This window comes from Schistocerca serialis, chromosome 4 (genome assembly GCF_023864345.2).
Source record: "Schistocerca serialis cubense isolate TAMUIC-IGC-003099 chromosome 4, iqSchSeri2.2, whole genome shotgun sequence".
NCBI lineage: Eukaryota > Metazoa > Arthropoda > Insecta > Orthoptera > Acrididae > Schistocerca > Schistocerca serialis.
In genome coordinates this window covers 128,071,731-128,096,939 of record NC_064641.1, presented here as the reverse complement: position 1 = coordinate 128,096,939, position 25,209 = coordinate 128,071,731, and the positions used below count along the sequence as shown (strand labels likewise).

Here is a 25,209-nt window from a genome sequence, read left to right as displayed (position 1 = left end):
ATGGTGGTTATTGACGTCTTTCGCTATCACCTTACTTGTGGAGGGGTTTAATGACGACAGATTTTAGTCTCTCAGAAAATTGCTTCAAATAAGTTAAGCATTATATATTTCAGCTAAGACAGGGCTTATTAAATGGGAACAAACCTTTTGTACTCTGCTGAAGGCACCATCAAATTCTTATGAGCTTTAATTTTTGAGGCAACATATAATTTTCTTAATTTCAGAGGTAGAACTTTGTGATAAATTCATATCATCGAATTTTATGGGAGTTGCCTTTTTTCTTGAACTGTTCGTCCCTGTATTTTGTTCTATTTAACAACTTGTTGTTATACACATTTGCTGCCTGCAACTCATCATTTGTAACTCTTCCATATAAGTTAATAGGAATGTTTTCCTTTTCTTTGCTCGGTTGTCCTGTCTCTCGTTTCACTACATCCCGTATAGCCTTAAGTCTGTTGTTGGAATTAACTGATTTTTGACATAATGTGTACATTGTTTGATGTATTAATAACTCTTCTTAATGATTTTGAATAATTTTTGTAGATTGCAGCTACTATAGGATCTTCACTTATATTTCATTCCTCTCCTGATCCATGTTTTTTTACATGGCTGTTTAGTGGCCTTTGTGATTATCTTGTGCGGAAAGCTATTTCAAATAATGATATGAATTTTTGATGGAATAAATTAAATTTTAAGACAGTGTTTGGTTCGTTATAAATTTCATCCCAGGTCGCCTCTTGTTAAATGTTCTTAAAAACATTTGTTCTGGAGTCACTAATTCTTCATATTTCCACTGAGGCGTATCTATACTATAGGGCACTATCTCATTTAACATAACTGTTTATCAAAATCAGTGAAAGCATTTGTAACTGGATTACAATTATTTCCTTGCTTTGAACCTCATCAGAGGAAACATTGTCCGCAGCTCGTGGTCTTGCGGTAGCATTCTCGCTTCCCGCGCACGGGGTCCTGGGTTCGATTCCCGGTGGGGTCTGGGATTTTCTCTGCCTCATGATGACTGGGTGTTATGTGTTCATCATAACTGACTCGCAAGTTGCCCAAGTGGTGAGGTAGGGTTCTGCTGTCTTTTTTTTTTTTTTCCTTGTTGGAAAGTTAATTATTGATATTAAATTGAATAAAGTTTCCAGAGCATTTTTCCTATCATAACCCTTTAGAAAATTTACATTGAAATCGCCATAGATGATTATCAGTTTCCTGCTATCTGACAGGTAGTGCAGTAGTAGTGAATCTAAATTTTATATAATCAGTTCAAATTTTCCTAGTGGGGCTCTATATACAGTTGCAATTAAAACTGAAATACTTTTCAGCATGAATTCACAAACCAATACTTCTGTGTGTTGATGACTACAAAATTGACCTGCCTCACTGTTTATTAGATTAGATTAGATTTACTTTCATTCCAATTGATCCGTAGTGAGGAGGTCCTCCAGGATGTGGAACATGTCAGAAAAACAACAATACATGACAAATATCTACAACTAAAATAAGTAAGCTAATGTACCAATCCACAGGTCCCAAGTGGAATGATCGTCATTTTTAATGAACACTATATGAGAGTCATTTTACAAATACTAATGCACTGAATTTAAAATAAAGTTTTTTGTTTATTTATAAGGTAATAAACATGTAATACAACTACTATAATACTTACTTACAATGAACACATTACTGCACTGAAATGGTGCAGAAGTTAGATTGTATATCTGCTTGTGTCTGTGTATGTGTGGATGGATGTGTGTGTGTGTGTGCGCGAGTGTATACCCCTTTTTTCCCCCTAAGGTAAGTCTTTCCGCTCCCGGGATTGGAATGACTCTTTACCCTCTCCCTTAAAACCCAAAAAAAGAAAGATGATGTGACTTACCATACGAAAGCGCTGGCACGTTGATAGACACACAAACATACACACAAAATTCTAGCTTTCGCAACCAATGGTTGCTCCGTCAAGAGAGAGGGAAGGAGAGGGAAAGGTTGCGAAAGCTAGAATTTTGTGTGTATGTTTGTGTTTGTTTGTGTGTCTATCGACGTGCCAGCGCTTTCGTATGGTAAGTCACATCATCTTTATTTTCAGATATCTATATTTTTTTTCCCCACGTCGAATGTTTCCTTCTATATATGATGTGACTTACCAAATGAAAGTGCTGGTAGGTCGACAGACACACAAACATACACACAAAATTCAAGCTTTCGCAACAAACTGTTGCCTCATCAGGAAAGAGGGAAGGAGAGGGATAGACGAAAGGAAGTGGGTTTTAAGGGAGAGGGTAAGGAGTCATTCCAATCCCGGGAGCGGAAAGACTTACCTTAGGGGGAAAAAAGGATGGGTATACACTCGCGCGCGCACACACACACACACACATATCCATCCACACATATACAGACACAAGCAGACATATTTAAATATGTCTGCTTGTGTCTGTATATGTGTGGATGGATATGTGTGTGTGTGCGCGTGTGTGTGTGTGTGTGTGTGTGTGTGTGTGTATAAAACAAAGATGATGTGACTTACCATATGAAAGCGCTGGCAGGTCGATAGAAACACAAACAGACACATACATACACACAAAATTCAAGCTTTCGCAACAAACTGTTGCCTCATCAGGAAAGAGGGAAGGAGAGGGAAAGACGAAAGGAAGTGGGTTTTAAGGGAGAGGGTAAGGAGTCATTCCAATCCCGGGAGCGGAAAGACTTACCTTAGGGGGAAAAAAGGACGCGCGCGCGCGCCCGCGCGCCCACACACACACACACACACACACACACACACCTCCATCCACACATATACAGACACAAGCAGACTTTCCCCCTAAGGTAAGTGACTTTAAATCCTTGTGAAGATTATTCTTATTTCTAGTATTGATTCCATGAATTGAGCTGTTGGTTTGAAAAAGTGATATATTTTTAATGACATTTCATTAAGGAATAAATATATTGGGAAGCAGTAGTTAGTATCCCTAGTTCCCTAAACAGGCTTCTGCTGGATGTTCTTGAGTTCACACCACATATAACTCTTACTGCATGTTTTTGTGCCCGGAAAACTTTAGCTTGGCTTGATGAATTACCCCAAAAAATAATCCCATATGACATTATGGAATGAAAGTAAGCATAGTATGCCAGCTTTTTCATTTTTATATCCCCTATGTCTGACAAAATTCGCATTGCAAACAGAGATTTGTTAAGACGCTTCAGCAGTTCTGTGGTGTGCTCCTCCCAGTTGAATTTATTATGAAGCTGTAATCCCAAGAATTTAACACTGTCCACTTCTTCTATCTTCTTGTCATCGTATGTTAGACATATACTCTTGGGACACCCCTTATAAGTTCTGAACTGCATGTAGTGTGTTTTTTCAAAGTTTAGTGACAAATAATTGGCTAGGAACCAGTGATTAATGTCCACAAATATTTTATTGGCTGATCTTTCTAAGACTACACTTGATTTGCTATTTATTGCAATGTTTGTATCATTGGCAAACAAAACAAACTTGGCATCTGGTAATGTTACTGATGAAAGGTCATTGACATACACAAGAAAAAGTAAGGACCCCAAAATGGAACCTTGTGGGACCCCACATGTAATTAGTTCCCAGTTGGATGATGCCTGATAGCTTGATACATGTCTCTTTCCTAATAACACACTTTGTTTCCTGCCAGAGATTTAAGATTTGAACCATTTTGCAGCATTTCCTGTTACACAATAATATTCTAATTTATTTAAAAGGATATTGTGATTTACACAGTCAAATGCCTTTGACAGATCACAAAATATACCAGTTGCCCGCAATTTTTTGTCTAATGAATTAAGCGCATTTTCACTGTAAGTGTAGATAGCCTTCTCAGTATCAGAACCTTTTCGAAATCCAAACTGTGACTTTGACAGTATGTAATTTGAGATAAGATGGTTATAAAGACGACTGTACATTACTTTTTCGAAAATTTTTGAGAATGCTGGCAACAGTGAAATTGGACGGAAATTTGATGCTATTTCTTTACCTCCCTTCTTAAACAGTGGCTTAACTTCAGAATATTTCAGCCATTCGGGAAATATTCCACTGATAAATGACTGGTTACACAGATAGCTTAATATGTTACTTAGCTCAGAATCACATTCTTTAATTAACTTTGTTGATATTTCATCATACCCACTAGATGTTTTTGATTTTAAAGATTTTATGATGGACATGAGGGGTAGTGAGGGTCAAATTCATATTATGGAAGTTGCTTGAAATTTCTGGTCTGAGGTATTCCATAGCAGCATCTACCGAACCTGACAACCCAATCTTTTCTGTAACAGTTATAAAATGTTTATTAAAAAGTTTTGCAATGCTATACACATCTGTCACCAATGTATCATTTACTCTTAATGCTATTTGTTCCTCTTCATGTCTGGTTCTACCGGTCTCCTCCTTCACTATATCCCATATTGTCTTTATTTTGTTATCTGATATGACTATCTTTTCCTTGTAATATATTTGCTTTGACATCCGTATTGCAGTCTTTAATATTTTGCAGTATTTCTTGTAATGTGCTATAGCATCAACATCGGAACTGTTTCGGATTGACAGATACAGTTTTCTTTTTGTTTTACAAGATACCCCTATTCCTCGAGTAATCCATGGCTTTTTTGTAGACTTTGCTCTAACCTTGGTAAGTTTTGGGGGAAAACAGTGGTCGAATAAGGTAAGCACCTTATTAGCAAAAGTGTTATATTTTTCATTCATGCCATGAGCACTGTAAACATCAGTCCAGTGAATGTCTGTGAGGAGTGTCCCAAAATAATAAATTTTTGACTTATTGATTACTCTCTTGAGCTCAGATTTAACAGATTTTATATCCTGTTCAGTATTAACATTTAACAGAAGGAACTGCATGTCATGGTCTGAGAGGCCATTGATTATTGGTTTTGTAATATCATTTTGTTCATTGGACTTTTCTATAAAGATGTTATCAATGGCTGTTTGTGAGCAAGTGGCTACCCTAGTGGGGAACTTTACAGTGGGAATTAAGTTGAATGATAGTGTTACTAACTCAAATACAGTAGTTTCTGTTTCTGAACTTATGTTATGTCTTAATATATACAACTACTCCTCATTTTCCCACATTAGTTCTGCGTGATTAAGATGCTAGAGTGTATAATTTTCTATCTTTAGCTTCTTGAACATTATGGTTATGTGGTATTCAGATAGGCAGATGAGGTCCCTCTTTCCAGAGTTCTCTGAATTTTCTATACAAGCAAGCAGTTCTTCTGCCTTATTACCGTGGCCTCCAATATTATGATGACATAAGCTAACCTTATTTTTCTGTGCATTCTTAATCATTTTGTGTGACTCTTGTGTTATTTTAACTTCTTTCATTACAGAATATGTGAATACTGATTCTAACCTAAAAAAGATATCTCTGTAACCACAGAGATTTTGCATTGTGTGATGGTGGTCCCTTACACATTTTCTGCAAGATGCTCAGCCAATCTATCTGTCTCTTTCTTATTGAAGTGTAGGCCATGTGTAGTTCTGTTCTCTCAAAATCTTTTGTGTAGAACCTCTTAATTAGATATATGCCCATCAATCCTTCACCATTCTCCTGCAGGAGCACATTGCAAAAACCTTCTCTCTTCTTCTTGTCTATACTGCTGATTGTACAAGTTCACTTCTGTATAAATTATCCTCCAGCCGTTTCTGTTTTGCAAATTTGCCTTGTACTCTATTTGTATCTTCTTCATTTGTTGGATTTTTAAGTTTTCTCCTTTCATCAATTTAATTATCTCTTGTGTTATCCAAGGGTTCATACTTTCTATGTGCCTAGTTGTTCCTCTATACTGTCTTCAGCTCTTAAACTATTGAGTCCTCTTCTATTTCATTTCTTTCTCCTGTGCTGTTTCTGTCAGTCATTGTCTAATGTTCCTTTTGAAACTGTCAATAATGTCTGGTTGTTAAATTTTATCCTGGCCCCACCTCTAATTTCCTACTGGTGCACATTTTGTCAGCTTTAATCTGCTTTTAAAAACCAATAAGTTTCGGTTGAAGTCTACATATGAATCTGGAAACTTTTTGCAGTGTAAAATCTGGTTTCTGAATCAGTTACTGTTATGTAAACTATTTGAAACTTAGTGTTTCCACGCCTTTTCTGCGCACACAACCTCCTTTCAGATTTTTAAATAAAGCATTAGCAATGATTAAATTGTGGTATGTGCTCTTTGCCCGTTAATTCTTTTCCCCCTAACTATGTTCTCCTTTTACAAATCACATCTGGAGAGTATGGAAAGTGCATACATTTGGTGAACATATTTTTTATAAGAACTCTTGTCTTTTTGTAAGCAATTGAATATTTGTAGTTCAGGTCGACAAGCTTTGTATATCTAAGTTCCCACTTAAATCTGTATGAATGCACTTGTGTGACAAGATGAAACTACTTATACTGTAGTTGTCAAGGATCATTAACACTGATTTAAGAAATGCTGAATCGTTCAGTATAATGGCTAAGCCGTGACCCCCGACATTATCAAAGTGACTGACTTGAGCAACTTGTCATAAATACAGTGCAGCAGCTGTGAAGGGATTCGTGCAGCAGTAATAAACAAATACCAATTTTATCATTAAAATATTTTCAAAATAATCAATATGCAGCTAATGGAACAGCTGCATGAATTTGGAGGTTTTGTGAAGGGACAACCCCCTCCCCCATATATAAAAAGACCAAAAAATTAAAAAATTCCATTAACCTCTCATTATGTAAATCTTCCAGAAGACACCACAAAGTTGGCATCAGTACCTTCAGTTAACCTATATAGTTACAATGAACTCCACGATACTATCTATCAATGAAATAATGTTAACTGCAGCTAAATAAAGTGCTGGTACCTATGTAGTCTCTTAATCTTTGTAACTAAAATTAACTTCGTGGTGTCTTCTAACAGTAAAAAAAAAAAAAAAAAAAACCAATAATATTAGCAGAGAAACAAAATAACAGGCAATTATAAACATGCATCTGGTATTATTAAATGTGAATCAACATATCTTAAAAGTATAAGTAGCTACAAAAATGCCATTGTGCAAAAAAAAAGACAAAAAATAAAACATTGTTCAGTTACTATTAACTCTATTGATCCATTAGTCGTTTAACTTTGTCTTCTTTGAAAGTTGTACTGTTCAGTTCTTGTGATCCAGCCAATTTGTGATCCACTGTAATTTTGTCAGTTCATCTGAATTCTCCACAGCTCTTCTATATTTCATTTATGATGAAAATTTGGGTTTCTTAAGATGAGAGCTCCACCTTGGACAAAATATTTGCTTTCTAAATGTGCTCTTCTCACACACCAGTTTTGTCACACACTGTGCATATGTGACATCATACGCAATATTCATCGCGAGTCAAAGCTGACATCCAGTATCAGATTCTCTGTTTGCCCCTAAACCCCTAATTTAGATTCGGTGTATTGTGTGGTATTACGCCTAATTGTGGCAGGCAGCCTCCAATGTCTGACTGTTGTCATCATCACATATGGCCAAACATATCTTAACAAGATTCTTGACTAATAGTATTAGTATCAGCCACCAAAGCAGGATCAGATGGAATAAGAGTAACAGATATGCAATTTTAAATACAGGGTGAAACCTTTCATTTTCGATTTTTCAGAAAAGTTGTTCATCTGCAGAAAGGGTGTTTCTGTTTCAACAGTCACCTGACTGGTTTGATGTGACCCACCACAAATTCCTCTCCTGTGCCAACCTCTTCATCAGAGTATCACGTGCACCCTGAATCATCAATTATTTATTGGATGCATTCCAATTTCTGTCTTCCCATGCAGTTTTCACCCTCTACAGCCCCCTCTAATGCCAAGGAGATTATTCTCTGATGTCTGAATATATTTCTTCTCCTCCTCCTCATGTGTTCCTTTCTTCTGCTCATTTGTCCACAATTGACTACCTTCCTCAGACATTTTTTTCCTTAAATTAAGGCTTATGTTTGATACGAGGAGATTTCTCTAGGCCAGGAATGCCCTCTTTACAGCAAGGGATTGATCAGGTAAAAATAGAGATAAGCTATAAACAAGCTCAGGGAATAGAAGTGCCATTCTTGGTACACTATTTGGAGTTATATAGTGCAGGAAATGATTCAGAAGGGATAATACATAAATTGTAAAGTTTGTAATTATGGAGATATATTACAGAGCTGTTGGTAATCTGTGTCTCAAAGATGAGAGCTAATTCTAAAGAAATAGTAAGGTTCACTTGGAAACAAAAGATAAAGAAACAATATTTTGTGGAGTACAGGAAACTGAAACATTATAGATATTAGAAGGAAAAGAAGTGCTACCTAAGTACATCTCTCAGTTGGGCATAACAGATTTGTAATCCATTGTGCTCATCAGATACTCCCTGGCAGTACCGAATCCTCCAAGGAGCTGCCGCTCCCTGTATTTGCACTGATGATCCCTTCTTTTACACTTCAGAAAGGGAGAGGCGGCTCCATGAGAAACTGAGTTTTCTGGGTGCTGCTGCTGACAATTGCAAGTTATGCTATCAAACTGTTGTGCCAAGAAAACAGGAAATCCAGTGGCCTACCTAAGAAGATGAATGACAACAGAACTGTGAAACATATATTAAATTGAGGTCAACAGCAAATGCTGAATGTGTACTGGGAGCAGTCTTGCATCTAGAGAGACTGTGGGAACATAAATGACCTAGTAGATAGTGTCGGAAGTTCCATGCGGCTTTTTGCGGATGATGCTGTAGTATACAGAGAAGTTGCAGCATTAGAAAATTGTAGCGAAATGCAGGAAGATCTACAGTAGATAGGCACTTGGTGAAGGGAGTGGCAACTGACCCTTAACATAGATAAATGTAATGTATTGCGAATACATAGAAAGAAGGACCCTTTATTGTATGATTATATGATAGCGGAACGAACACTGGTAGCAGTTACTTCTGTAAAATATCTGGGAGTATGCGTACGGAACGATTTGAAGTGGAATGATCATATAAAATTAATTGTTGGTAAGGCGGGTACCAGGTTGAGATTCATTGGGAGAGTCCTTAGAATATGTAGTCCATCAACAAAGGAGGTGGCTTACAAAACACTCGTTCGACCTATACTTGAGCATTGCTCATTGGTGTGGGATCCGTACCAGATCGGGTTGACTGAGGAGATAGAGAAGATCCAAAGAAGAGTGGCGCGTTTTGTCACAGGGTTATTTGGTAAGCATGATAGCGTTATGGAGATGTTAAGCAAACTCAAGTGGCAGACTCTGCAAGGGAGGCGCTCTGCATCGCGGTGTAGCTTGCTCGCCAGGTTTCGAGAGGGTGCGTTTCTGGATGAGGTATCGAATATATTGCTTCCCCCTACTTATACCTCCCGAGGAGATCACGAATGTAAAATTAGAGAGATTCGAGCGCGCACGGAGGCTTTCCGACAGTCGTTCTTCCCGCGAACCATACGTGACTGGAACAGAAAAGGGAGGTAATGACAGTGGCACGTTAAGTGCCCTCCGCCACACACCATTGGGTGGCTTGCGGAGTATGAATGTAGGATGTAGATGGTATGGGTACGATGGATTCAGGTGAGTTGACTGATGGAACCAAGTCGCTACTCTTATATTCCTAGTTTATTCAGTAACTGTATTTTTTCTCTAGTGTAATAATTTGGCATGCACCATTGTGGTGTTGCAAAATAGTCAGATGTTTTCCGAAACCTACGACTATATTTGGGGTTTGCCTAAGAATCTGGTAGCAAATATTTAATAATGAAATATTCACAGTTGGGGTGGAGTAGCAGCATAGAGCTTTAGAAGACAGTGCTTTAATGGAGAGCATCACAGCAGAGTGCAGAAGAAAGGGATTGGTTGAAAGGAAACTCTCTTCATAGAAAAGCTCCATTAAAACTTAGATCCAGTGAGTGTATTGAATACAGGCAACATCCAGAGATTTTCTACTACTCAAGCATCTACAAAATTTGAATGTCATTGTAAAAAGCTTTTAAAAATAATTGCACTTAGAAAAGAAATTTGGGATGCTTTTACAGTTGGCAGTATATTGTTAGTTAGTTTTATGTTCCATGGATAATTTTGCACATTAAATCATTATGATGTGGAACAAACCATTTTACATCCAAATCACAAATTAATTTGTAAACATGGACTACGGCTACATGCTGAACGTTTGAGTTTTATGTATACTTGAAAATCCAGGATGGACTGTAACAGTATTAGGAAAAGGATATTGGCTACTCACCATATAATGGGGATGGTGAGTCACTGATAGGCACAACAAAATGACTGTCAGAAAGTGAGCTTTTGGACAACTAGGCCTCCCACTTTCTGACAGTTTTTTTGTTGTGCCTGTCTGCAACTTAGCATCTCTGCTGCATGGTGAGTAGCAACTATCCTTTTCACAATATTTTTATACTTATTGGTTTGGTGTATACGTTCTTAGCATTTTTCTGTGAGTATAATAAAGACTTCACTATTTACAATAGTCTGCCAATGCTGGGGTAACTTTGCAGTTCCACAGCTGTAGAAATCACATGGTTGTGAGGCAAAGGACTCACCAAGACATGTTTGGAGCACATTTTCATCCAGAAAAGAAGTTCCTTGATGATTATTCAATAGAGAGGGGAAAAGCTGAAAATCTGAGGGTAATAAATCAGGTGAATAAGGTGGGTGCAGAATGAGTTCCCAATCCAGCTGCTGAGTAGTGTTTTTTTGACAGCCTAGCAGAATGTGTGCAGGTGTTATCGTGGAGTAGCATTATTTAGTGCAGTCTTCCTGGTCATTGTTCTTGGTTTTCGTCTGCAGTATGCGTCTGTTGTTGACAGTAAATGTCAGCAGTGACGGTTACAGCTTGTTGTTTGTGCTCAGCCATTCTATTCTTTCCCTTACGTTAGCATAAAGAGCCCATTTATTGCCACCATTAATGACACAGGATAGGAATGGTCAGTGTTGTTCACAAGCCAATTGATGAGCAAGCAGAAATACACGTATGGTGACCCACTGATATTGGTGATTTTTGGTCTAGAGCATGTGATACCCACACATCCAATTTTTTAACTTTCCCATTACATGCAAATGCCGCACAATGGTGGAATGATCACAGTTGATTACAGTTGCCAGTTCTTGGTGTACTGACGTGGATCATTTTGGATTAATGTGTTTAAACGATCTTCATCCAACTCTAAAGGTATTCCTGAAAGTGGAGAGTCACTAATGTCAAAACGATCCCCCTTAAAATGAGAAAAACATTTTGTCTTTCTCTATCCAATGGCATTATCCCCACACACGGCACAAATGTTTCTGGCTGCCTGCAATGTTATTATTTGGATTTTCTCTGTGTCCTTTGTCAGTTCTTGTCTCTGGCTGCCGAAGGCAGTGGTCATTTTTGTGTGTGTGTGTGTGTGTGTGTGTGTGTGTGTGTGTGTGTGTGTGTGTGTGTGTGTTTTGTCCAATCCAGAAAAAGGCCTTTTTGCCAAAAGTATACTCGTTTAGCAGTCTTTCTGTTGTGGCTGTCAGTGACTCAGCATCTCTGCTATATAAGGTCTGTTCAAAAAATTCTAGAATTTTGTCCACAAAATTTTTCAGCATTTACCTTGTACTTAATGTGTATGGTCTCCCTCAAAATACTCTCCCCCGCAATTGATACACTCCTCCCAACACCATTTCTACTTCCTGAAGCAGTCTTGGTACATCTCTTACTGGATCACTTGAAATGCAGTCCACAAATTTTCTTTTATCTCGTCTATCACTGCAAATCTTCGTCCTTTCAATAGGGTTTTCAACTCAGGGGCCAGTCTGGAGAATATGGAGGATGAGACAGCACGGTGATTTCGTGTCCCCCCCCCCCCCCCCCCTCCCCCTCTGCAACAGAAACCCCTTCTGCCTCACTCTTGCTTTCTGAAACCACTGACTATTGGAATACACACTGCATCGGTCACTTTTGGAAGCCAGCTGGCTGTGTTTCACATCCAAAGCTTCTTTCATAGCCAGTCAAGAGCCAGACATCAAAGAAGTGGTGCGAGATATCTTCAAAATGATTATATGCTCTGCAGAAGCGATGACACCCTAGTCATCAGGCTTCGTTACCCCTGCTGGAAACCTGTGCCATGGCGGTCTGAAGAAACAGCTGCAGCAGTCAGAGAGCAAAGAATGGTGCTTCAACAACATGAATGCTGTCCTTCAACAGAATGTTCAATAACATTCAAGAGACTTCAAATGGAGTCATGGTGTTTAATAAAAAGGAGGAAGTAGGAATGTTGGAAACTGTACATAACATCTTTGAAGACCCATGCCCATCCATCTCGAGTATGGACTAAATTCTGCCACATTTATGGCCACCAACTGTCCATAGCAGTTTCTGGCATCTCCTGCAGTGGTGACATCTGTACTGATAGCATGTCAAAAATTCAGAGTAGGTATTAAAATCCATGGAGAATAAATAAAAACTTTGAGGTTCACCGATGACATTGTAATTCTGTCAGAGACAGCAAAGGACTTGGAAGAACAGTTGAACGGAATGGACAGTGTCTTGAAAGGAGGATATAAGATGAACATCAACAAAAGCAAAATGAGGATAATGGAATGTAGTAGAATTAAGTCGGGTGATGCTGAGGAATTAGATTAGGAAATGAGACACTTAAAGTAGTAAAGGAGTTTTGCAATTTGGGGAGCAAAATAACTGATGATGGTCGAAGTAGAGAAGATATAAAATGTAGACTGGCAATGGCAAGGAAAGCGTTTCTGAAGAAGATAAATTTGTTAACTTCGAGTACAGATTTAAGTGTCAGAAAGTCGTTTCTGAAAGCATTTGTATGGATTGTAGCCATGTATGTAAGTGAAACATGGACAATAAATAGTTTGGGCAAGAAGAGAATAGAAGCTTTCAAAATGTGCTGCTTCAGAAGAATGCTGAAGATTAGATGGGTAGATCACATAACTAATGAGGAGGTATTGAATAGAATTGGGGAGAAGAGGAGTTTGTGGCACCACTTGACAAGAAGAAGGGACCAGTTGGTAGGACATGTTCTGAGGCATCAAGGGATCACAAATTTAGCATTGGAGGGCAGCGTGGAGGGTAAAAATCATAGAGGGAGACCAAGAGATGAATACACCAAGCAGATTCAGAAGGACGTAGGTTGCAGTAGGTACTGGGAGATGAAGAAGCTTGCACAGGATAGAGTAGCATGGAGAGCTGCATCAAACGAGTCTCAGGACTGAAGATCACAACAACAACAACCATGCCCTTGCTGAAAGTTTTGCGGCACATGTTGCCAAAGTGTCCACATGCAGTAACTACCATCCAAATCTCTTGACCCGGAAATTTCTGATGGAGAAAAACTGTGCTAAAGGCCTCACATTGTACAATGTTACTTTTAGTGGATGGGAGTTCCACAGTGCTTTACCAGGGTGTTGAGAAACTGTGTCAAGACCTGATAAAATCCACAGTCAAGTACTTAAACACCGTACCAACCACAGGATAAAATATATCTTCAGGTGTTTTTGTCATTCTTGGTGAGAAGATTAATTTCCATCCTAGTGGTGGGAGAGTATTGTTATTCCTATCTTGAAACTGGTAAAAGACCCACAAATTTTGGCTAGTTAGCAACCAATTTCGAAATGGCTTTTGGGCACTCCAGCTCACCATAGACGAACTGGTACATCTAGAATCTGTAATGTGCAATACTTTTGTGCATTGCCAACACATGATCCTTATGTTCTTTGGTCTGCACCATCACAGCCTGTTTATACGGCAAGAGTGGAGCCTCCAGGATAGCTTACGCATATTTATCCAGAATTTCCTATCCCTCTCAATTTTCAGGATCTGGATAAATTTCAGAATGTTTGGCCTTTTATTTGACAATAAGTTAACATGTTTGCCAAAAGTGCATGTTACCTTTTGCAATGGCAAATTGTGTAAGGAAGTTTAACACCACCAGATTTCTCAGCAGCTCCTTGTGGGCTGCAGACTGCTCAGTACTTCTGCGATTGTACAAAAACTTTGATCTTATCCTGCTTTGACTATCGATAGTGCTGCCAACCTGTAAGCAACACATGGGTACTGAACTTGTTAGAGCCTGCCCACCACAGTGGTGTGCATTTGACAGTAGGAGCCTTCCGTACAAGTCCTGTAGATAGCCTGTGGGTGGAGATGGTATCCTACCTCTGAGTGCAGACGCTAGAAACTCTTCGTGAACTATGCTGTTACTTTCTTTCAGGTGCATGTTAGTTGAATTGGCTTGACAGCCAGTAATTCAAACTGTTTACAAATTGTCCAAAATAGGTAGATCAGCTGGGGTATGAGTGGAGGCTCTGTGCAAAGACTTCGAACTGCCTTCTCTTATTTGTGAACATAGTGTTCCTCTAGGTACCCCTGACGGTGTGTACTCAGTCCAGTGATTCTGATGATCCACTTCTGTGGCCCTAAGGAAAATACAGACCTCATCATTCTCAGAACTCCGTTCCATTCAGTTCTCCATGACCACGCCAATTTGAAATGCATCTACACAAATGGATCGAAAGTTACTGACAAGGTTGGCCCAACTCTTAAGGGGGTATGAGAACTATATGTTACTGCCAAAGTGGGAAATTGACCAAGCAGAAAGGGGCTGACCAAGTCAGGAAATGGCCAGTATCACTGTAAATTGACTGGCCAATGTTTGATCTTTTCTTGATTTTGAGATTTGACCAGCCAGTTCGTGAAATGGCATGGACCCGATGGCCAGTGTCTGAAGAAGAAGAAGAAGAAGAAGAAGAGCCGATCTGGAGCAACTGTATAGTTTCAAACTTTATACAATCTATTATTTGATTAATCTCACTTATTACAATCTGTCATCACTTAAACAACAATATGAACTTTTATGACATTTGGGAATTGCACAACTATTTCAGTATTGGATGAGTTCATATGATTTCAAACTTTATACAATCCATTCACGTTATCAATCTGATTTATTACAATTCATCATCACTTATTACAAAAAGATAAACTTTCATGACATTTGGAACTGTACAATAGTGTCATTTGCAGTGATTTGGTGCACATTTAGTAGTACCAAGAGGAACACTATGTACACCAGGGCTGGCCAAACGCTGCACAGTGTGCAGGCATGCGGAAGTGCTGCACATGTGCGCACGTGTGCGACAGCGACATCTGTTATTAGATATATGTCCTAAATGAACGGCGGGGCGCCACTTCCTGTTTATGTGGTACAAGCAAGAGCGCAACATACCCAGTCTCGTTTACCCCTGGTAACCGTAACCTTAACAGAGAAGTACTGTGAAATGGCAGGTACTGTGAAAAAAAAAAAAGGACGGGAGATCAATGTTCTCAGTCGTTTAAAAATGTTTTGTAGCCGTTGGTGAAAACTCAGTGTTTGCTATGGTGCCGAATAATAGGCAGCCAGCGTAAGTTTCCAATTGAAAGACACTACAATACATATCACAAAGACGAGTGTAGTGTACTCAACAGTGAAGAACAGCAAGCAAAATTAAATGTCCGTAAGAAAATGGATGAGACACGTCAACTCGATTATCATTTCTCATGACCAGTGATAAACGTGTTTGAATTTATTCCTTTTATAATTAAAAATTATTGTTTACTAACTGTGCATTGTTGCCTCATTCAATTCCTTCTTACATTATTATCAGGAAAGTTGGTCATTAAACCGATTGTTCCAATGAATACTTACATTTAGGTGTTTTGTGTGTGTGTGTGTGTGTGTGTGTGTGTGTGTGTGTGTGTGTGTGTGAGTGAAGGGCTACGCTCAGCTGAAGTCGATAAAACGTAACATTCATGTAATTGTCGGTTATTGTGCAGATTTCAGACGGAACTGATGAAAGATGTAGCAACAATGGTATTGAAATAACAGGTGCTCATCGAGAGGTCTGCGGTTATCATTCTGTTCAGAGGTCAGTAGACAGAAATTATGTGGGTGTAACTGAGGGCACCGAGAATTAGTTATAGGAAACCTTGCATTAAACTTCCTGGCAGATTAAAACTGTGTGCCCGACCGAGACTCGAACTCGGGACCTTTGCGTTTCGCGGGCAAGTGCTCTACCATCTGAGCTACCAGAGCACAACTCACGCCCGGTACTCACAGCCTTACTTCTGCCAGTATCTCGTCTCCTGCCTTCCAAACTTTACAGAAGCTCTCCTGCGAAACTTGCAGAACTAGCACTCCTGAAAGAAAGGATACTGCGGAGACATGGCTTAGCCACAGCCTGGGGGATGTTTCCAGAATGAGATTTTCACTCTGCAGCGGAGTGTGCGCTGATATGAAACTTCCTGGCAGATTAAAACTGTGTGCCCGACTGAGACTCGAACTTGGGACCTTTGCCTTTCGCGGGCAAGTGCTCTACCAACTGCATACAGTTTTAATCTGCCAGGAAGTTTCATATCAGCGCACACTCCGCTGCAGAGTGAAAATCTCATTCTGGAACCTTGCATTAGTTTAATGTTATTTGAAATCATGAGTAAGGTTTGTTGGAAGTCGCTAAGTGCTCTCTTTTTTAAATACTAGATCAAAAATATTACGCATATTTACGTGCTGTCAGTCAAGCTGCCTTAACCCATGGTTGTTAACTGTATTACTTGTCTTACTGGATTAAACTGTTAACATAAAAGTAGACGTCGCAATGAGTAGACTGTGATAGTGTTTTAAATGTTTAATATGCGAAATACCTTCCCATGGTTGGCTTGCAAGATGTGGAAAGAGCACTAGAATGCGCCGGTACAGAGTATCCCAGCAAGTGGATAAAGCGACATCTGTGCGTAGAAACATGCACTACATGAACGGTGACGGCTGCGGCGTGCACGCTGTGACCCGGAAGTTGCACATTTGCAGGAGCACCGCACGCGTGCAGAATTTCTGGCCGGCCCAGATGTACACAGATTAGAAAGGGAGTTCAAAGTCCTTGCACAGAGCTTTTGTACCCTTGGCCACCAGTCAGTGATTTGTAGGAAGAGATGGTTTGTAATGATATTACTCCTATAACCACCAATTCCAGCATGAGCAGTTTCCTGTGCAGAAAGAAAAACTCACTTCTGGAACACGATTCTTCATTCCTACCCCATAGAAAGCACCCTTGACATTCATGACAACTGCAAGAATGTTCTGGAATCACCGTGCCTATGTCAACATCTTGTATATAGACTCGAATATTGTCACCAACTTTTGCTGGTGGGAACTTTGCATCTGAATTTTTAAGTATTTTTGCACCTTGTATTTGCAAACTGACAGGAGATCCTGACCCCTTTTTCCTGCTTTCTTGTTTATTTTGATGTAGTCTGCTAGTAATTTCTTTCCGTACCTTTTGTCCACTTTGTTATTTAAACGGACATCTTTGATGCATTATGCACAACAGTGTGCTGCTCTACACTGTTTTTGAGACACTACACATGTTATTTTTGCATTGTTACTGTCAGACATTTGGTATGTAGATTCCGATGGTTCCACTGTCATAGCAACAGCTTTGTTATTGGGGGGAGTTCCTGCATTTATAGCATCCTCCAGTTCTTGTTCAAATTTTTCAAGATCTTCATCTGTCACTATGTTATCCATAACCTCTCTGAGTAGATTTGAGGTACTCAAACCTACCATTGTTTACAACTAAAAATGGCCTCATACAGCTTTGCTGGTAATCTCTTGAACACCCTCCTTATAGTACAAATTAGTCCCCATGTGATTACTAAATGTTTGGTCCACATTTCAGCAACTGGCAGAGAAGGTTGCGAAGGCCGGCCTTGCATGTGGGGTTTCAATGAAGCTCATAAGTTGCAGCATTGTCCCCAAAACTGATTGTGGCCCTTTGGTTCTGAGTCGAGTGAAAGGACTGAACCAGTGACTTCGAAGGTTCTGTGACGAGCTAGGCTGTGTCTTCCTGGACTTGGGCCATAAGGTTGAGAACTGTAAGGTCCCCCCTAAATGGGTCAGGTGTGCATTACACATTAGAGACTGCTACTCGGATAGGTGACTGTGTATGGGGTGCACTCAAGGGTTTCTTATATTATGCAACTCTCCATCCAATCCAGATAACAATAGCTGTAGGAAACCCAGAAGTATCAATATAAGATCGAAAGAAATGCCTCCAACAGGCAAGAGTTTTAAAATCCTAATGGAAAAGTGCCAAAGCGTTCACCACAAAGTGCCAGAATTTGAAGCACTCATGAAAAGCTCACAGAATACTAGGTACAGAAAGCTGGTTGAAACCTGAAATTGATATCAGTGAGATTTTTGGGTAAAACTGAAGTGTATATCGTAAGGATGAGCAAATGGGAAATGGAGATGGTGTATTTGTCACAGTAGACAAGAAAGTTAAATCCACTGAGATAGAAATTGAAGCTGCATGCGAGATTGTTTGGGAAAGACTTAGTATCAGATGTGGGCATAAAATGATAATTGGATCCTTCTATCGCCCACCAGACTTGTCTCCTGATGAAACTGAAAACCTTAGAAAAAAACCTCATTCACTTGTATGTCAACTTCGCCAATCATACTGTAATCATCGATGGAGACTTTAATCGTCCAACAATTAATTGGGAAAATTACGGTTTTGTTAGTGGCGGGCATGATAAGACATCCTGTGAATCATTACTACATCCACATCTAAGTGTCTTCTCTAAAAACTACCTGGAACAGATAGTTAGGAACCCCACTCATGATGGAAATACATTGGATCTAATGGCAACAAATAGACCTGACATCTTTGAGGATGTCCAGATCAAAACTGGCATCAGTGACCATGATGCAGTTGTGGCAACAGTGACTATCAAAGTATAGAAGACTCCTCAAACAAGCAGGAAGATGTATATGTTCAGTGAACTAGAGAAAAAAAAAATCAGTTGTGTCATATCTCAATGAGGAACTCGAAATGTTCAGCACAGGTCAAGAGAATGTAGAGATACTCTGGCTCAAGTTTAAAAGAATAGTTGACCATGCACTGGATAGACATGTACCTGGTAGAACAGTTCATAATAGGAGGGAACCTCCTTGATACACATTCATTGTAAAGAAACTTCTAAAGAAACAGAGATTACTGAGAATAGGTGTAAAATAAAGTGTAGGGCTATTGGTGGAGAGATGCTGAATGAATCACATTTGGCTGTCAAAAGAGCAATGTGTGACTCGTTTAATGACTACCATAGCAGAATATTGTCAAGTGATCTTTCAGAGAACCCAAAGAAATTCTGGTTGTATGTGAAGGCTGTTAGTGGCACCAAAATTAGTGACCAGTCCCTAGCAGATGAACTGGAATTGAGGGTAGCAAAGTGAAAGGTGATATGCTTAACTCCATTTTTAAATGATCCTTTACAAAGGGAAACCCAGGAAAATTGCCCCAATTTAATCCTTGTACCACTGAAAAGGTGAATGAAATAAGTATTATGTCAGTGATGTTGAGAAAAAGCTGAAATTGTTAAAATTGAACACAGCTCGAGGCCCTGATGGAATCCATTTCAGATTCTATACTAAATTTGCGGTTGAGTTAGCACCTCTTCTAACTATAATTTGTCATAGATCCCTCGAACAAATAAACTCGTGCCCAGTCCTTGGAAAAAGGCACAGGTCACACCCATCTATAAGAAGAGTAGTAGAAGTAATCCCAAATACTACTGTCCAGTATTCTTAACCTCAATTTGTTGTTGAATCTTAGAACATATACTGTACTCAAACAATTTTAATAGTAAAATCAAACTTTTTGCAGATGTTGCCGTTGTCTGTAATGAACTACTAGCTGAGAGGATCTGCATAAATATTCAGTCAGATCTTAATAAGATTTCAGCATGGTGCAGAGATTGGCAACTCGCTCTAAATGTTCAGGAATGTAAAATTTTGCACTTCACAAAATGAAAAATTGTAGTATCCTGTGACTATAACATCACTTAGTCATTGTTGGAATCGATCAACGTATACAAATACCTGCATGTAACACTTTGCAGGGATTTGAAATGGAATGATCACATAGGTTTAGTTGTGGGCGAAGCAGGTAGTAGACTTTGGTTTATTGGTAGAATACTGGGGAAGTGCAATCAGTCTGCAAAAGAGATTGCTTACCAATCACTCATGCAACTGGTTCTAGAGTATTGGTCAAGTGTTGGGACCCATACCAGATAGAACTAACAGGAGATATTGACTGTGTACAAATAAAGGCAGCTCAAATGGTCGCAGGTTTGTTTAATCCATGGGAGAGTGTCACAGAGATACTGAAGGAATTGAACTGGCAGACTCTAAAAGACAGAAGTAAACTAGCCGTCTATTACCTAACAAAGTTTCAAGAACCGACTTTAAATGATTACTCTAGGGATATATGACAAACCCCTACGTATCGCTCATGCAGGGATCGTGCAGATAAGATTAGAATAATTACTGCACACAGAGACATTTGATGAATCATTCTTCCTGCACTCCATACGTGAATGGAACGGGAAGAAACGCCAATAACTGGTACAGTGGGGTGTACCCTCTGCCATGCACCCCAAGGTGGTTTTCAGAGTATAGATGCTGATGTAGATTTAGATGGTTGACAGTGCACGAGTTATTGGCTACCGCAGGCAGCCAAGTTTTTCCTTCCATTAAGGGATCCTAACTGTTGGAGGTAATGTATTTGTGTTGATGGAAAATGTGTAGAAAGAAGAGGCACTCCATTTGTGTTGGTATGCATCTGCAGTAAAGCTGTGTTAAGATATGCCAAGAATTTTTTTCTTCTGGCAAAGCTTTCTTCTGTCCAGTGGTGTGACAGTATTAGATTTTAGAAGTTTCAATTTAATTTGTGGTATGTTATTAGATACTTTTCTGGAAATGTCTTACTAATCGTAATTTTGTGTTCCTCTGTGTGTGCCAAATTTATTTATTTATTTATTTATTTTGCATTTTTCAGGTAAATTATAGTTTAGTTTAATAAAAGTCGTTATATCTTTTCTTTCAATGTGAATATATTTGACTTATGTTCAAACTTGTCTCAATTGCAGTTGCAATTAGAAAATGAGAGGCTCCAGAGGGAAATAGAAACGTCAAGGAGACAGCTCTTGGAACAGACACGGAGGTAAATATGTATGTATGTTTACCTGACTTGCATTTGTGAAAAGTAAACAAACTTGTACATTCATTTGCTAGTGTACTAGAAAAGAGCTTTCTGTTTCAGAGAGCATCTATTGAATTTGTTATCCTACTGTTAAAGTTGAAGGCAATGATGGTTGTGTGGAAGTTAAATATCCCTTCCTTGATCAGTTAATGCAATCAGTACATTGCATTTAAACAGGGAATGCTTAGGATATAAAGTATGATTAACATTGCTGCTTTTAAATTCTGGTTACTTTCACAACAGTTACTACATTCTCATGTTTATTCAGTATGAGAAAATTGTGACATTGGATTGTACCTTTAATGTTAATTTTATTTATGTAAAAGAGTTAAATATGTTACACCATGATCTACAGAGAAATCTGAATTAAGAGCATAAACCTAAGTGTGAACTCATATGTGGAATTTATTTCCTTCATTGGCTAAATGATGACTGTCTGTGGAGATTGATTTCATTTGTCAGTAATGGTATCTGAAATGCAGCAGCATGTATTCTGGAATTTCATTATTATTATTATTATTTCTTTCTTGTCTCAGACGTTATGTCTGGTTAAAAATGGAAGGTGACGCGGACCTTTTAACTGTACGGTATATGTTACATTGCATTTAGGAACTTTCGGGTAATTGAACAAGTGTCAATAATTACAGATTTCTGTAGTTGTATATATAAGTTTGGATGTAGCTGTATTGCATTGATGTACTGGTGGATATTGTGTGGTATGACTCCTGTAGTTGATAGTATAATTGGTATAATGTCAACTTTATCCTGATGCCACATGTCCTTGACTTCCTCAGCCAGTTGGATGTATTTTTCAATTTTTTCTCCTGTTTTCTTTTGTATATTTGTTGTATTGGGTATGGATATTTCGATTAGTTGTGTTAATTTCTTCTTTTTATTGGTGAGTATGATGTCAGGTTTGTTATGTATGTGGGAACATGTTGTTTTATAAGTTTATGTTGTAAGGCAAGCTGTTGATGTATTATTTTTGCTACATTGTCATGTCTTCTAGGGTATTCTGTATTTGCTAGTATTGTACATCCACTTGTGATGTGATCTACTGTTTCTATTTGTTGTTTGCAAAGTCTGCATTTATCTGTTGTGGTATTGGGTTATTATTATTATTATTATTATTATTATTGTTTTCATCATCATTATTATTATTGTCATCGTTGTTGTTGTATCTGTTCTTTAGTTGACTTCATTAGACCTCATCCAAAATCCAACGACACTGTTGTGGGGGAGATTTGGTGCAAGCTCATCCATTTTTAATCAAGGAACCAACCAGTTACTTTTTAGTGTATAGTGTAGAAGCATACACTTAAGGTGGTAAACAAAACGTATATACCAATGATTTTACCTAATGGTTTTAAATTCATATGAGTATTATTGAATTTTAACATGTGAATCCTGTGACAGGAAGGAAGCACATTATTGATTCATAAGTTGTAGTTTTGTTTCCAGAACTTATCTCATTCATGGTACGGTTTAAAAACAAAGCCCCACAAGGTCTCCATGTCACATGTGTATCAGGTGTTGCGAAATTGTTCATATCATATTGTTGTTCATATTACAAACAGAGGTATTGTGTCCAAATTGCCGTATAAGTGCCTGTTGAACTAAAACTACATTCTCTCTTCACACCGAGCGAGGTGGCGCAGTGGTTAGCACACTGGACTCGGATTCGGGAGGACGACGGTTCAATCCCATCTCCGGCCATCCTGATTTAGGTTTTCCGTGATTTCCCTAAATCGTTTCAGGCAAATGCCGGGATGGTTCCTTTGAAAGGGCACGGCCGATTTCCTTCCCAATCCTTCCCTAACCCGAGCTTGCGCTCCGTCTCTAATGACCTCGTTGTCGACGGGACGTTAAACACTAACCACCACCACCAACACCTCTCTTCACATTTGTTGAAGTACACTCAAGTTACAGTCATTGGCAGTAACCCCAGCCTCAACAATAGTATACCCATTTCCTACAAGGTAGTGTGTGCAAACAATCAACTCGATATTGGAGCTCCACTCTTTGATGTGGTGGTAAAATTGTGTACTTGTGTTCAGAGTTGGTGAAGATAATAGGCTCATGAAATCTGGGAAAATAGAAACCCCTGTTCATACAGATAGTCTGTGATAAACAGTGTGAAGAAAGTCTTCTGATTTTGCAGATTTTAATAATATTTTGATAATCATGTCTAAGATACTGACTTTAAGAGTATAATACCTTTTTTTACCATGCTGGCTGTGGGCAAATTTAAATAATGTCTATGTATGTTTTTATTGTTAGGGTTCAGACATTGGAGAAGGAGCTGCAGGCTATGCAATCAAATGAAGCTGAAGGCAATGCTTCATTGGAAAAGGCTATTGAACAGGTGGAAGATGACTTGAAAAGAACTACGGTACAAGATTTTTCTCTTTTTGGATGATGTTACAAATTATTACTGTTGGACAATGCTTCACATACTTTTTAATCCATCTTCTTCTAGAGGAGAGCTGTTGCTGCTGAGAATGCTGTATCAAGACTGAAACAAGAAAATAAATCCCTACAGGTAAGTTTCAATATCGTAAGATAAACTGACAGTTCTAGTAAGAAATTGTATTTCAAATAAATGGATAGTGTCAACAACATTTTTTGCAACAATAACAAGTGTGTGTGTGTTTTTTTTTAAATGTTTGTCTTTATTCCAAAGCATCATCAGATATAATTGTAAAAGTTGTATTATGCATACATTTTGATTGGTTAGTTATTTACATTTTCTATTATTTTAGTTGTGATCTTTTGCTATAGTGTATAACGAGTCTGTTTTACAATCATAGTAAACTTTATCGGTAAATAATTTTGGAACATACTTAACACTTACATAATTTGTTAAGTTTTTTCCCCACTTACATCTATCATTTTAAATTTCTCTCTAATATTGCCATCCAGTAAATTCTGTACATCACAGTATATTTGTTGAATACATCTTTCATTTCTTTTCCACACTAAGGCTGAGGATGTATAATGTAAAGTATTTCTCGTTCATATTTACAAATGTTACTGTTGTTTTCAACCTGTGTTTGACGTTTTCAACAAACTTCATAAGGAAGTTAATGTTCTGTAAGGCTGAAGTCAGTGTGCCCAACCATTTAAAGAGCTGTTTACAAGAGACTCTGCAGGGGACACCACATATTATCCTTATACATGCTTCTGTGCAACAAACTGTAATGTTAAAATAGTAAGATATCTGTGTCTTCAGAGTTCTTTGGAGTACATTAAGAGGGAGTTGAATGGAGAGAGTATGAGTAATGAATTAGCATGAGTAATGAAATAGATTGTGGTCAGAAGCTATCAAAATAGCCTGAATATCAAGCAAATAAGAAGAAATCATAAGTTTACATTAATCATTTTCTGCTTAATGGTGAGTCAAGACTAGAGTGCTGAATGGAGTATTGTGATTGCTGGAAGTTAGTGCTAAATATAGGAACAAGAAGAAAAGGCGTATGTTTATATACATCATTTGTGGCCATTGGTAAGTGTTATGTGCAATAAATAGTTTGAGTTAACTGTTATGTGTGAAAAGCTTATTACTCTGAATATTCAGAGTATTGAATGATGGAATACATGATGAATCAGTACTTACTATCACACATTAATGCCATGCAAAACACTTCTCTCTTCAGGGACATGTTATCCCAGATTTCTTCTTCTTTTTCTTGTGCCTTTGTCTCACATTGGCACAGGGTCAGCATGGCTATGAACGGATTTGGCATGATTAATTTAAGAGGTGGTCAGATGCCCTTCCTTATGCCACCCTATTATCCCCTCACCTCCTCTGAATGGAATATGTATACCCAAACTGTCTACATGTTGTGTTATTCGTGTGAAAATGAGCAAAAGCTCTCTAAATGTTTGCGAATTGTGTAACTGAGGTGGGCTTGGGTACCAGCCTGGTATTCACCTAGTGGATCATGGGAAACTGTCTAAAAGCCACAGCCAGGCTGTTCGGCACACCAACCCCCACATCGTTAATCTACCGAGCGGGTTCAATCCAGACCCAGCACACCTCCTCATCCCAGTAGTAGTCCTTTAATGCACATGACTGTCCAGGTGGGTCATGTTAACCGATAATATAATACCACAAGACATATGTGAATGAAAATA

General features: G+C 38.6%; 1 protein-coding gene across 1 annotated transcript in view; it reads left to right on the top strand.

Annotated features, from left to right (window-relative positions):
- The window catches only part of LOC126474126 (uncharacterized), an 85,340-nt gene that overhangs the window by 3,737 nt on the left and 56,394 nt on the right, over positions 1-25,209 (top strand). The window contains exons 3-5 of the mRNA XM_050101561.1: positions 20,960-21,033; positions 23,353-23,464; positions 23,552-23,614. Of these exons, the coding sequence (XP_049957518.1) occupies positions 20,960-21,033; positions 23,353-23,464; positions 23,552-23,614 (249 nt within the window). The remainder of the gene's footprint in view (positions 1-20,959; positions 21,034-23,352; positions 23,465-23,551; positions 23,615-25,209) is intronic.